General features: G+C 39.5%; 1 protein-coding gene across 1 annotated transcript in view; it reads right to left on the bottom strand.

Moving 5' to 3' along the window:
* The window catches only part of DCC (DCC netrin 1 receptor), a 967,455-nt gene that overhangs the window by 33,320 nt on the left and 918,263 nt on the right, over nucleotides 1–15,872 (bottom strand). Inside the window, exons 25-27 of the mRNA XM_078852711.1 lie at nucleotides 13,352–13,578; nucleotides 9,645–9,761; nucleotides 3,714–3,869 (exon numbers count right to left, since the gene is read on the bottom strand). Coding sequence (XP_078708837.1) covers nucleotides 3,714–3,869; nucleotides 9,645–9,761; nucleotides 13,352–13,578 — 500 coding nt within the window. The remainder of the gene's footprint in view (nucleotides 1–3,713; nucleotides 3,870–9,644; nucleotides 9,762–13,351; nucleotides 13,579–15,872) is intronic.

Genomic DNA, 15,872 nt, shown 5'->3' with positions numbered 1-15,872 from the left:
ACACACACACACAAATCTATCTAGCCCCCCCTCCATTCTACTCAGGCAGAAAGCTAACCCACCATGCTGTTACAGAAAGCTAGGCAATTGCTTGGCTGGTTGTCTGCATGTCACCGATAAAACAAACAACATATATAAAAATAGTTTCTGCCTTATGGATTTTTTTGTGTATGGAGTTTTGTGGCACTTCTTTCTGTCATATTTTGCAGCTGAGTTTCCTGCATCTCTGATGGATGCTGCAGAAGTAACAATGTCTTCTTTGATTTCCCACCTGGTTTGTTGCATGTGTGGGAATTTATCCATAGATAAGAACATAAGCATGGCCGTACTGGGTCAGACCAAAGGTCCATCCAGCCCAGTACTCTGTCTGCCGACAGTGGCCAATACCAGGTGCCCCAGAGGGAGTGAATCTAACAGGTAATGATCAAGTGATCTCTCTCCTGCCATCCATCTCCACCCTCTGACAAACAGAGGCTAGGGACACCATTTCTTACCCATCCTGGCTAATATCCATTACTGGACTTAACCTCGATGAATTTATATAGTTCTCTTTTAATAACTCTCCTCACTTCTTCTACTCTGCTGTGTAAAAGCGAAATATTTGAAAGTAGTGCCTCACAATTCCTACTGGAGAGCTGCAGAAATATCTGCTTTGGCTCAAACACTGCTGTACAGAAATGCTCAGCTGCTCTCACTGCCTGCTTCGAGTGGTGATTCCAGGGTGGGCAGGTTGGTCAGACTCAATTCAAAAATGCATTTTTTCCCCAAGAAAAGGGTAAGCTATTGATCAGATGACTGAGGTGTGCTATGACATCCTCTGGGGAGAAGTCTGGCAAAGTGGGTGCCATGTAAAAGGATTGTTTGTGGATGGAAGCACTTGATGGGGTGAATGCTGTGAGAGGTCACAGGAGAGGTCTGGAGGTATTAGAAAAAAGATGAGGTAACGCCACAAGGAGGGCAAGATGATAGCAGCTGACCTAGCAGAGTTCAGAGACAGGAGAAAAGGGCTTTCTTTCAAAAGGAGGCAGTCATGTTTCAATCCATCCTGATGGAGGCCATCTACAAGATATGGGGGAAAGGACACCAGCCTCCTGACGAGTGCTCTTCAGGGGAGTGTCGAGTTTGTGCATGCCTTACTTTGTGTTATACTGCTGACAATTTATTAAATATATAATCCCTTGTGAAATGTACCATGCAATATACTTATGAAATGTACGGTCCCTGCTCCACATTGCTCCTGTGAACACTATTGCAGTGCCTATCAGAGGTGCAATTGCCCATGCATTCACATTTTGTTCAACTCTCCAGGATAAAGACTACACATTCCAATCTGTCAATCTTCTCTTCCATCTCCATGGGTAGGCAGAATCTAACACCTTGTAATGTGAAGTTAAAATTCTCCCTCCAAGTCTGGTGTCCATACATCACCGAGCTGTGCTTCCGTGTGTTAAATCTGTGATTATTTTGGGGTGAGGGAGGTCTATATTCTCAGAAACATCCAGCCAGAGTTAGTCACGCCCTCCAGAGGCAACTACCACCTACCCTTGTATTGGACCCAGTCATTGTAGGGGAAGAAGGTGACAATGATACTGGGTTCATGGATAGAACATCTAGGCCCACAGTCTACCCACAAGCCTTCTACTGAAATGTCAATTGCCAGTCCCTCTGGGCCTGACCATAATGACTGAAAGCAAAAATCAAACAGGATAAAAACCACTCATGGAATTTATTCTCCATGAACTAGCTGCACAGACTGCCAGGAATATGAAAAATGTGTGTGATAGATTGACATAAATATGTCAATAATTCATACCGAAGAGTAGAATAAAGTTAAGAGGGAATTATAAGAAAATATGAGCCCTCCAGCTATGATAATTAGCATGCAAAAGCATGGTCATAGGCTAGAACATATGACCCATGATGTTAGGACTGCTTATTTAAAAATAAAGTGTGAAGGTGAGGCTGATGGACAACTGTTGTGTGCATATGCTTTCCAAAGAGCATTATAAACTGTAAAGTGAGTACAGGACAAAAAGACCCCAATCTATTTCTCTAAAGAATATAAGTCTGGTAAATGTATGCCAAGGCAAGCAGTGTGGGCTAGTGGAGAGTGCAATAGTCTGGAACTCAGAAAACATGGATTCTATTCCTGGCTCTGCCATTAGCCTTCTGGGTGATCTTGCACAAGTCATTTCAACTCTGTGTGCCCCAGTTTTCCCATCTGTAAAATGGCAATAATGATACTGACCTACTTTGTAAAGTGCTTTGAGATTTACTGATGAAAAGTGCTATATAAGAGCTAGGTGTTATTATTTCATGCAAGACTGTTATATCCTTCCTGAAGGGTCCATATGTGGTAATATCTTTGTGGAAGATGCCATAGAAGGCAGTTTAAACTAAAGTGAGAGGATGAGGGGGCAAAGGATGGTATGAGATGCCTGAGTCTAAGAAATGCTGCTCTGTCAAACCATCAGGGACAAAGGGGCAATCTGGTAAAGTATGCATTCTCCAGAACAGTACAAGATTTCTTCCAAGTTTAATGGCATGACTTGGACCTATCTACATAAGTTGGTGCAGAGTTTAAGGCTAGATACATTATGCAGATTGCTTTTTTTTATTTTGATCCAATTCTCTTTCAATTCTTAATAAATCTCATTTTGGTACAAACCAAAGGGTCTTAAAACTTTGGGGGATTTGAAACAGATGATCCTGAATAGGTGCAACAACTTTCAACCTCTAAGAAGAGATGTGAAGCAAGGCTGTCTGGTGTCGCCCCTGACCAGTATTCTCAGTCCACCTGGTACAAACTAACGAGCTCTCTACCATAATGTTTTGATCCTCCAAATGCACAAGAATGCCTAATTAAACACAGATGAACACTGAGTTTAAGGAGTATATGATGACAGTGTTTTATAAGGAGCAAGTCTGCTGGTAAGAAAATATTAGTGCAATTTTGGCAAACCTGGGTTTAATATAGAGAATGCTGGGTGGGATTTTGAAGACCAATCAACATTGGCCTAATTCCGTTCCCATTGAAATCAATGAAAATGTTTCTACTGATGGCAATGTGAATTTTGACATTGATTTCGAGTTAGACCAGGATGGAGTGCTTTTTGAAAATGCAACCCACAATGTATTCTTTTTATATTGTCTACTGGTTAACTTTGAGAAGAAGAAATTAACTGCAAAGACCGCATGTATTCTTACTACACTTCAGAATAATACTGTACTACACAACTTCAGATATTTTCCTTTTTAGTACTGGCTCATACCAGAAAACATTCAGAGGAACCCAGTCACGAGGTGAGATGTCATTTTGTTCAAATGAATGTGTACACAAACTCTAAGCTAGTTATAAGCCTTCCTTTACAGTATACTGTCCTCCTGAAAAGAAAATAATACTGTGTTTGCCATTTCATAGATTCATAGATTCTGAGACCACAAAGGACCCATTCTGATCATCTAGTCTGATCTACTGCAGGCCACAGAACTTTCACAAAATTATTCCAGTTTGCACGAGAACCGATCTTTTAGAAAAGCAGCCAATCTTGATTTAAAATTTGTCAGTGATGGAAAATCCAACACAACCCTTGTTCCAATGATTAATTACCCTCACTACTAAAAATGTATGCCTTATTTCCAGTCTAAACACCACTTCAAAACACTTCATCAGAGAACAAACATCAAAATAAAAGGTAAGGCATTGTACTGACTTCTTCCTGTTCCAAAGGTTCGGTCAACAGAGAGTGTTGGGAATGGCACAGGCCGGAGGGTGAACTGCGGGTGTGGATATCCACATGTTGGCGATGGCAGAATTCCTGGGTACTGGGCACTTTCTAGTGTTGGCACTGGGATGGCACTGACAACAGCTGAAAAGAGAGAGAAGGAGAAAGAGAATTAAAGATCTCTTAACATTTGTAGAAAGTTAAAAATAAATGGATGGATCTCGCAGAAAACTACAAATGGCCACATTTCCAAAGCAGGTGCCTAAATTGCAGCCACAAAATATGTATTTTGTACAGTGCCTGATACAGTGGGGTCCTGATCCATGACTAGGGCTCCTAAATGCTATGGTAATATAAAAGATAAATAAATAAACAAACAAACAATGTGTGTATGCTCTTTCTAGACAAACCAACACACATACATACACCACATTTGTATACAGAAATAGGCATGTTTCATGTGACTGGGATATTTTCACATATAAAAAGCCGCTTTTATGTATGAAACTATCTGCACACATAAATGCCTGTTTCAAGGGTGCAAATTAGGCAGACAAGTTTGAATATTTTCCTGTTAAGTGACAAATATTTGAAATGGAAATGGATGAATCAAGGCTCCAAGAGCCAGGATATGATCTTAGTGACTCTACTAAAGTTATTCCTGCTTTACACCAGTGTAACTGAGATTGGCCTTACTTCCTCAGGGCTTGGCTACACTTATATTTTATAGCGCTCTAACTTGCTGGCTCAGGGGTGTGAAAAATCACCCCGCTGAGCACAGCAAGTCAGACCGCTTTAAAGCGCTAGTGTAAACAGGCTCCGAGTGCTGGGAGCTGTGCTCCCAGTGATCGGAGCTAATCCCCTCCTGGAGGTGGATTACCAGGAGCGGTGGGAGAGCTCTCTCCTGGCGCTCGCACGCGACCACACTCGCACTTCAAAGCGCTGCTGTGGGAGCGTTCCCACAGCAGCGTTTTGAAGTTTCCAGTGTAGCCATGGCCTCAGTGTGTACATTTAACTCTGAGTGTTCTAATGGGAATTACAACCAAGAAAGAGAGGAAAGAGAAACAATGCGTTATGCAAATTAATCACCTGAACATTTAAGGCTTCTCCAAAGCATATGAACCATTTTGGTTTGGAAACTGGCTCAAAACCTAATGAAATCAGGATTTCTTGTGAGTGAGTTCCAGTATGTTCTGGTTTTGAACAATCCAGGAACAAACAACCAATAACAAAAACAATGGGCCAAATTCTGAATTCCTTTACCGGTTTTTATGCACTTCTTACTCAGGGAAACTCCCACTGACTTTAACAAAAGTTTTGCCTGAGTAAACACTGAGTAGTAACTTCAGGATTTGCCCCAATGATGATATTTTTGGCTTATGTAGCACTTTTAGCACGTGAATTGCAAACAATATAATAAATATTAAAATAGACATTATTATTACTTCTAGCCCTTATTAAATCCACCACACAGAGTTGTAAACTGGGCAATTTGCCCAAGGTCACACAAAGAGTCAGTAATTGGGCCAAAGCTGATTCCTTATTACTTCTTTAAGCACTAAACAACACAGTCTTTGTTGGGCATTTCTGTACTTCCAGAGGAAAACGGGAGGTGTAGAACCGCACAAAACTTTTATTAAGAAATGATAGTCGTAATATTTTGAACGTTCAAAATGTCTAGGTTCAATTTACCCATCCTCAGAATAGAAATCTTACTATTCAAAGATTTAATTTCATCCGTGGAAATCATTTTATTCACACTTTTAAAAGGTTAAATAATAGTCTTCCTGTTTGTAACATTGTTAATGCACTGCAAAAACAATCATTCTGTATTGAGTCATAAAAAATCCAACACATTTATTGAAGGCCATCCCTTCATTCTTCTCCAAGATATAAGTAATAAGAATAAAAAAAAATCAGAGTATTCACTGTAATATTATATTTATGTAGAGAAGCTAAGGGAAAAGATAGCTTCAAGCATTTTCAAAAAGTCTCTGCAATATGACAAGAAATTTGTTCTGACATAGCCTAACAAGAGTTGAATTTGTATTTGATATGGATGCTTTAGGAGTTTGAAAGCAGAAATTCCCTTACCAGATTTTGGAGCTCCCTGATCACTGCCCTTCTGCGTCAAAAATTTTCAATATGTCCTATAAACATGTAATCTAAGTATGGCTTATTGAATTTACAAAGTAGAGATGCCAAAGCTGTGCTCAGTAGCCCAAAGTCCACAGATGTTGCCAAACACAGTATCAACATGATTATTTCCACAACTTGGGAAAACATACTTAAAAAAAATCAGTGATAATAAACCCCCAAAAGTGATTCATTCTATGAGCATATTTCTTCCTCACACAGATGTATTATAAAAAATAAATATACTGGAATTCTGTAGGTAAATCACAAGAACATAAAACTAAGTAGTCAAAATTTTTCTACCTCCTTTTTAAAAATCTGCCCTTATATAATGATACACTCTTATCAAGTTATTTGTTATCTCAGCACCTACCCTATTATAACATTTTGACTAAGCCAATCAGAAAATGGAAAATCTGCTGTGGTGATGCTAAGAAGGAGCACAGGTCTTTCACCAGTAGATAACACTCTGAATTCAACTGTCCTGTTTTCCAAGATTTTACTCCATAATTTGTCAACATTTTGATACAACAAATTGTGATATAGCCTCCTGCACAAACAGACTTGGGATCAAAATCCAGATCTTTGATTTTAAATGCTTGGGGAGAAGGAAGGTGTTTAGGACTATGTATCAACAGCTAGATTTCAGCCTCTTTTCTGGTTCTCAGCTCAGCTCTCAGCTCTTTGATCTGAGTATTTGACATCAATTGTGTTAGTTATGAATTGGAAACACTGCTCTGAATTGTTTTTCAATTTTGTCCTTGTGTGCGTCCAGGTCTTCGTTATTAATGAGATCAAGCCAGATTTCCACTGAGACTGTGACTTTAGCGTCATTGGACTGTAATCTGCCAAGACCCTATGAAACCCCCTTCAATTGCTTTATCAAGTTTAGTGCCTTCCTGTGAAGGAATTTAGAGACTTAAGAGTATCACAATGGCTACATTTCAATAACGATGATGGCTTCAAACAGTCTCACTTGTAGCATCATGAAACTCACCAATGTTTTTCCCTTTCACGTCAATACAAAAAGTTTCATTCAATAGCTCATTTGATCCTGAAGAACCCAAATAAACTGATTTTCTGTGCTTTTTAAGATCAGCTTAAATCACATCTATTTTGTCACTTAACAGTGCCAATGTGTTTATTTTACGTCAGAATAATGACCTCTTTTGATTTCTTCAGTCCTTTCTATAACTTATTTCCTATCACTTTTAATGTTTGGCACATTGAGTCAGATAAATTAAAAAAATACGATAAAGCCCCTCAAAAACATACCGCTTTTATTTTATGGAGAAAGAAACAGGTTTTTTACAACCCAGACTAAAAAGTTCCCAAATTAGACCTAAATGTGAGATCAATTTCTCCCGCGCCCCCATGTATCATTATATAATCTCTCTATTAGACATATACTAGTGGGAATAGGATACAGATAGAAAACAGGACCTCACCCTTCTAAAACTATTTATTATTTGATCCTAAAAAACCCAACAGCACATTTATCCATATACACTGACCTATAAAGCGGACTGATTTTACTTATACCGGTATTGTCCCATTGCAATTATAATGAGTTTGATTCTGATCTTGCCTACAACACGTCGACATCAGTGTAATTCCACTGCCCTTATTCATATCTCCCTTGTATCAGGTAAATCAGGAGTAATGCTACTGCAGCTAGTGCAGTTATTGCAGCGTCAGTCTAGTGTGAGAAAGAGGATTATCAGGCCCATCAACATCAGTGATGTGACTTCTGATTTTCTCTGAAGTAAATGAGATCAGAATCCAACCCACTGAATCTTTATCCTGTGCATTCTCCAATATTTTTTACGTTTACAACTCCCCTTAGGGAAAGTATGTCAGGCCGGAATGTCAAAGTGTGCATGTGACCGCGTTATCTACAAGTGGATACAGCCTAAAAAGGAGACAGGTCCCAAGAATGATTTTTGCCTCTGTATATTTAAGTACTTCCTTACCTTAAAGTACACGTTGTTCCATTGACATCAGTGGGACTGCTCATGTGCTTAAAGTTAAGCACCTGTGTAATGGATTGCTGGATCAGGGCCTTATAGATTACTGGTAATGTAACATATACCAAATAATGTCTAGATTTAATATGTGTTGCGCAGTTCTTTGAAACCAAGGGATTCTTTCCAGAGATAAACATCTCCATCCTGTAGTCCATGCTGAGAATCACACTGCACAGTAATGCATAAAGAATGAGGAGAACTTGTGGCACCTTAGAGACTAACAAATTGATTTGGGTATAAGCTTTCGTGGGCTAAAACCCACTTCATCAGATGCATGGAGTGGAAAATACAGTAGGAAGTCTATTATTGAGTGTCCAGGTTAGTGTTTTTGTTGTGTGATGTGTAGTTGCTTGTGAGTATTTGCATCAGGTTGGGGGGCTGTCTGTAAGCGAGGACTGGCCTGTCTCCCAAGGTCTGTGAGACTGATGGATCATCCTTCAGGATAGGTCTACAACCTATCCTGAGGGACGATCCCTTACCCTCACAGACCTTGGTCAGTCCTCGCTTACAGACAGCTCCCCAACCTGAAGCAAATACTCACAAGCAAGTACGCACCACACAACCAAAAACACTAACCCAGGAGCCTATCCTTGCAACAAACCCCATTGCCAACTGTGTCCACATATCTACTCAAGGGACACCATCATAGGACCTAACCAGATCAGCCACACCATCAGAGGCTCGTTCACCTGCACATCTACCAATGTGATATATACCATAATGTGCCAGCAATGCCCCTCTGCCATGTACATTGACCAAACTGGACAGTCTCTATGCAAAGGAATAAATGGACACAAATCAGATGTCAAGAATTGTAACATCCAAAAACCAGTCGGAGAACACTTCAACCTCCTTGGACACTCAATAACAGACTTAAAAGTGGCAATTCTTCAAAAACAAAAACATCAAAAACAGACTCCAATGAGAAACTGCAGAACTGGAATTAATTTGCAAACTGGACACCATCAAATTAGGTCTGAATAAAGACTGGGAGTGGATGGGTCACTACAAAAACTAAAAACTAATTTTCCCATGCTGATATTTCCCCCTACTTTTACTCACACTTTCTTGTCAACTGTTTGAAATGGGCCACCCTGATTACCCCTACAAAAGTGATTTTTCCTCCTGTTGTTAATAGTCCACTGTAATTGAATTGTCTCGTTAGAATTGGTTTAGTAACTCCCATGTTTTCATGTACTATGTATATCTTCCTGCTGTATTTTCCACTCCATGCATCTGATGAAGTGGGTTTTAGCTCACGAAAGCTTATGCCTAAATACATTTGTTAGTATCTAAGGTACCACAAGTACTTCTCGTTGTTTTTGCTGATACAGACTAACACGGCTACAACTCTGAAACCTGTTGTAATGCATAAAGAGTACATTTGTTGGCTAAATTTTATAATTAAGAACAGCAATGATTATAATAAATATAACTCTTTGTAACATGTGTCCCCAAGTACTGTACACATAGGAAATGTACACATAGGAAATGTGTGGTCTAGTGGTTAGAGCAGTGGACTGGGAAGTTAGGACTTCTTGATTCTATTCCCACCTACTGAATCATTGTGAAGCCTTGGGAAACCATGGTTTACTCCTTTGTAAAATGTGGCTAGTGCTATTTACCGTAGTTGTGTTATGAGGCTTAATTAATTAATATTTGTAAGATGCTTTGCGATCCTCAAATGGAAGAAGCTCTAGATGCACTATTGTTCTCACATACAATTGTAAGAGGGAGTAAGAGATGCGCTACTCACGAGGGTTGTTTGGTTGTGAATCCATCGGAATCATGAGCTTGGCACGAGTGGCTCTGCGGGCAGCAAGCGAGCGCTCTAACGTGGACATGCTACTTCCCACATCCTCCGTGTCAGGACCTAGTGAAAAGCAACACAGTGGCTATGTTAATAACGGCTAAACACCAAACTGTTTCCCTCTTTACCATATGTCTTGCAGTAAAGTGGATGGATATTTTTTCAGACATCTATCATTAAAACCGGTCACTTAAATGGTATCATCTCCTAATTGTTCTGCACAGACTACTTTGGACACCATTCCTGAATAAAATGGTTGTTTCTCATTTTCTTACAACTGTCTTTAAATGTAACTTTCTCCCTTTACAATCAAATCCTGGTTTAACTCCCCTTTCTCCCTGCCACTGAAACAAAAATTGCTTCATAAAAATGACACTAACCCTGTGCCTCAACATTTCTTGTTACCCACTTCCCTTAAAGTTCAAACAAAGTATCATGGCCAGATTTGGGTGCATAAAGTAGGACGTCTAAATCCATAATCTAGCACCTAAATAACTGGCCTTATCTGCAGAGATGCTTTATATGCACCCACCAAGTCCCAGCCAATTCAAATGATTGGCTCAGCAGCTACAAAAATCAGGCATTATACCTAGGTACAAAATATAGATGTAGGTATCTTCAGGTAGCCAAACTGAAAGTTTTAGTCCAATTATACTCATACAGAGATGTTTGGTGTAACCAAAGAAGCTAGGGTAACTATCTCTGGTCACGGAGGTACCTTATTTTCCGTGGTTTGGTACAGTAATTCCCAATGAAATAGAAGATACATTTTCTGGTTCCCAGATTGTATCATATCTCATATGTATATTATATTAATGTCACATAAGTAGTTAAACTACCATGGGAAAACGAGTTTATTATCGCCATAATAACATAAATTGAGTTTATTTGGTATCTTTGAGTAGTTCACCTCCATTTTACCTACTCATCTCCACAGGGCTATTACTTTCTAAACCTCTGAGCAGCTCATAAACTTTTTTTTAAATAAGTGTCTCTACAAAACTATTTCCTTCAAATTATCTTGATTTAATTTTCAGGACTAAAATCTCAGTAACTGTTTTAAGGTCCAAAATCTAGTGATTAAATAGGGCGAGGACAATATGTTTTATTCAGTTGATATTTTAGGATTCCTAGTACTATAAAAGTATTTGTATGTGGCCTAGTTGTTTGCATGTATTTGTATCTAGCTCTTATAGCGAGGCAACTGGTGTGCTGTGACCACTGATTATCTTGGGTTTGATCCAAAGATCATTGAAGACAGTGGAAAGACTCCAGTTGATCATAATGGGCCTTGGATTAGGGTCCATGATCATCTTACTTATGAACAGATTATAAAGTCTTTGGGATTGAATAGGCACTGAGAGTGGTTGGCTCACTACAAAAGAAATTTTCCCTCTCTTGGTATTGACACCTCCTCATCAATTATTGGGAGTGTACCACATCCACACTAACTAAATTGGCCTTCAACATTGATTCTCCACTTGTAAGGTAACTCCCTTCTCTTCATGTGCCAATATATATTTATGCCTGTTTCTGTAATTTTCACAAAAATCATTGTTTTGTTGTATGTTTGTGAAGCGCCTAGAGCAATGAAGCTGGGGCCTCTCGGTGCTAATCCAAGACAAATCAAAAAAAGAAAAAAAGACAAACCACTATGTAAGAGTTCAAACCCTAAAATCCTGACAGCAACCTCTGATTTTTAGATCATTTTAGAGGTTTGAAATCCAATTAGGTCTGCCATTTCTTTCACACTAACGCCTGTACCTCCTATGGTAGGTAAGGAATAGAGAGTCACAAACCATAGTAGCAGCTGAAGAAATTTAAGCATTTACCATCATATATATCACCAAAGAATCTGAAATACTTAAAACTATGTGATTTTCCAGACTAACTTGCTTCTGTCACTCATGAATGATGCACCCATGCAAACTCATGCCAAATATACTTATATTTTGAATCTATATATTGCTTCTTCTTCCCCACCGCATTACATTTTATTACTGAAAAAAGTTTCTCTAGCAAAAGGGAAGCCTGTACAGTTTAAGGATAGAAAAGAAAAGCTAGGCTGTCTGTATACTACACTGAAATTGCATTCTTTGCATTAGAGTTTTTTTTCTCTCTGGACCAAATTCTGATCTCACTTACGATGGTGAAACTCTTTTTTACTGTGTTGTCTCTCTGCTCCATTTTTCATTTGATTTTTTTTCCATTGTGTTCACCCCCACACTATGTCATTCCCTTCCTCCCCCCGCCACCAATAGGTTCTCCTAAAGTGGAATGCAAACTCACGGCTTGTCTACATGGAGACATGCATTGCAAGCCAGGAATATACAGCATGCTAGCCTGCCGTGTTCACCATGTGGAGCCTGCAACTGCACACTAAAGCACTATAGTACACTTTGACTAGCTGGTTCATACAGTAGTGTCCTCATGACCAGTTTGTATGTGCAGGCTATGGCACTGAAGATTTACACCCCAGCTTGCGGTGTACTAATTGACCGTGCAGACAAGCTCTCAATAACGTTTGATTTCCAGCGAAGTTCTGAGCCCATCATGAAAGAATGGAGTAGAAATCAAACATAATGCATATTCTTCTCATTATTAACCGATGCAAAGTAGCATGTCATTTTGGAAAAATGAAATGTACCTGTTCTGCAGACACTATTGAATTGCTTAATATTTGATTTCTTGAAAAATCATTCTTATCCATTAAACCAATTGGGAATATTTGATTACGATAAGCTAAAACCTTCCAATATTGTATAAAATATACTCTGCTCATCAATTGTGGGTCCAGGTGATTTTTTCCTTCCCTCAGATCTCAATTTCAACATATGTACTGCTCCACTTGCATTAGAAGCTACCCATGCAGCTAGTCATGCTGTTATATTAGACAGGAAGTATCTGCCACCATGCCCAGTCGCAGTGTTGCCAACTTTCCCAATTTTATTACAAGTCTCCTGATAATTGGTGTTTGTTAGAGCCCCAGTTGCTGGAATCTAGACTGGTTATCATCTGAGAATCCCAGATTTCATTTTTTTGTGGCTACAGAGAAAAGCTTGACAGCATGAACTCTAAATACTCCAACATCAGAAGGCAAATAAACAGAACCTAAAGTTAATTATTTTTAAATCTCGTGATTTTTTTAAACCAATCTGCGGATGGCTTGACTTGTGATTTTTGAATGCCTGGAGCTGGCAATCCCACCAGAACTGTATTGGGCCTGTTAATCACTGCTGTCATTGGTGGAGGGGGCCTGCAGCAGGGGACTCCCTCAGAGGCACATTTTAGAGCAACCACCGTAGCACCCTTTACGCATGTACATTGCACATTTCCACCCCGTGTTGGCTTGATTCTGCCGGCTGCTCCCTTTGGTGGGTCTAGACTCCCCAGTCCTTATGTCTAGGAGTGCAACAATGGGAGGGTGGCAGGCCCATGTATAAGGAATATGAGCAGCCTTTTCTCTCTCAGATAAAACTGTATCTAGCTAGGCCAAATTTGGACCATAGCACCCAGATTTATTGATTTTAGGTCTGACTGTGTTATTCTGCCCCCCAAAGAGACTATTTACATATCACTACAGATGCTTGAAGTTAAAAACAACTCCAGGCAGAGCTGGGACATTTCAGTGAGCACAATGGCGGTGCTGTTACCAGACTGTGAGGCACTCTTGCTGCCCAGCTGAGTTTCAGACTGGCTGTGGCTGACTGGTGTGATGTCTTGACAGCTCTGCATCGGCGAGTCTCTTCCTGAGGGGTCAGAACCTGACGGCTTTTCAATATTCTTCATCTCCATCTCTTCATGGTGTATCCAGAGGTCTGGGGGCCTCAAGTCTTTCTGGCTGCCCTTCCTTTTACCAGCACTATGGGTAGCACGCTTTCTATGGAAAAAGTCAAAATTGAAATCTAAGAAAATTGAAATCTAAGAAAATAAAAAAAACCAAAAACCTTAAATATTAAGTGATCTCAGGTTACACAACAAATAAATCCAATTAGGTTTGTCCTACAAGGCTTAGGAACCAGTTATCTTGGATCTGGCTGCTATGCCTTTAGGCCTCTAGAGATAAATGTATTATTGCGATATGTTAAATCCCCAGGGCATGGGGGTAGGTACCACCACATGTCTGTCTAGCACCAGCTGCTTGCTGATCCATGAAGTGGCACTGGCATTAGTTCCAGATGAGGCCACTTGCCAAGCCCTTAGAGCTAGACATAAAGGTGTCTCACTGACAGCATATGTTTAGGAGATGAATGAAAGGGGCAAGTGAGAGGAAATACTGCTGTTTGCTCCAGGGGGTGGACTTGGGTCTCAGCAGGGTAGGTCATCTGTGCACCAGCTGATGTGCAATTGGAGAAAAATTCCTTCCAGAAACAATAGGGGAATTGTGAAGTTCCTCTTGGGAAGACTATAATTTCTGATTTAACTACATATAGCAACAACAATTGAATAGTGCAGAATATATTCCCATAGTGTCCTGCAGGCCTCATACTTTCCATAAATGGCTACAGCATACATTATATTTCTTAAAAGTATATTAAAACATTATTTTTATCCCACAAAAGCTAAGAAATTCAGAGTGATATATCCCACAGCAACATTAACTTTCCTCCTTATGTATATTCATTACAATATGTTCTATCCTTACAAGACCACACAGTGTATGTGTGTATGTACACAAAACATGCACGCACACATATTCAGAGACATATGTGCATCTGCTGTTACAGAAAACGTATGCAACTTAAATATAAATCAAGAGCTCTCTGTTGCAGCTACCTAAAAAGTTTCACTGGGGATGCATTATTTAAACTCACTTTAAGCAATCTAAAAATATGGAAAACGTGCAGCCCCTCTGTTTTATTTTTAATGGTATTAATTGCAGAACAATCTGCCTGAGCATTCACATAGCATTTTTCATCTGCAGATCTCAAAGCAGTTTACATAAACGGATAAGTATAATCCGATTTATAAGTGAGGAATGTGAGATACACCTCGATGAGGCCAAAATTTTCAAACTTGGGTGCACATTTAGTCATCAGAAAAACAGCAGCTTGATTTTCACATGTTGAGCACTCCCAACTCTTATTCAAACTTCAGAAACAGACTTCAAAGAGAAACTGCTGAGCTATAATTCATTTGCAAACTTAACATCATCAGTTTGGGATTGAATAGGCACTGAGAGTGGTTGGCTCACTACAAAAGAAATTTTCCCTCTCTTGGTATTGACACCTCCTCATCAATTATTGGGAGTGTACCACATCCACACTAACTAAATTGGCCTTCAACATTGATTCTCCACTTGTAAGGTAACTCCCTTCTCTTCATGTGCCAATATATATTTATGCCTGTTTCTGTAATTTTCACTCCGTGCATCTGAAGAAGTGGGTTTTTTACCCACAAAAGCTTATACCCAAATAAATCTGTTAGTCTTTAAGGTGTCACCGGACACCTCGTTGTTTTTGTGGATATAGACTAACATGGCTACCCCTCTGATACCAACTCCTGTTGAGCCACACAAGCTATTCATGCCAAAATGCACTTTATACATCTACCGAGTCATCACAGGCCTGATTGAAAGACCATTGAGCCAGGAACTCCTGAGTTCTAATTCTGCTCTGCCATTTATTTACTTGATCAAGTTGCAATCAATAAAACATTTACTTACTGCAACTATCTCGCATGGGAGTCATGAACATTCATTTGTTTGTAAAGTGCTTTGAAGATATCTGGTGCTGAGTGCAACCACTATTAAATCTTAAATGTCTTTTTGGTAATTGAATTAAAAATTAAGATGTACTACTCTTTACTTTTAAACTTTCCAATACACACAGACAGAGTATGGTATTATACAGTACACCTTGTGGAATTCACTAAGACACAGTACACGTTGAATCTTTTAAGAACGCTCTTTCCACTTTGCTGAAACATTGCCTTTTGTTATGCAGACACTATCCTAACCAGCTTGGATGAGGCAAATAAGTGAAGACATAGCTGATAACTCATTAGCATCAGACCTTGGAAAGGATGTTTTGTCCCCTGCAGGAGAACAGCTTTTTGTCTCTGATTTAAACCAATTACTGTACCATATCATAAGTCTTCCAGCAGATAGGGATTCTATCTCCCAGCAGCTGTAGACAAATAAATAGAAGAGAAGCTCAATGAAGCCTTTTGCAA

The sequence above is a fragment of the Lepidochelys kempii genome, chromosome 5 (assembly GCF_965140285.1).
Source record: "Lepidochelys kempii isolate rLepKem1 chromosome 5, rLepKem1.hap1, whole genome shotgun sequence".
Classification (NCBI taxonomy): Eukaryota; Metazoa; Chordata; order Testudines; family Cheloniidae; genus Lepidochelys; species Lepidochelys kempii.
This window is presented reverse-complemented; position numbering and strand designations above follow the sequence as displayed.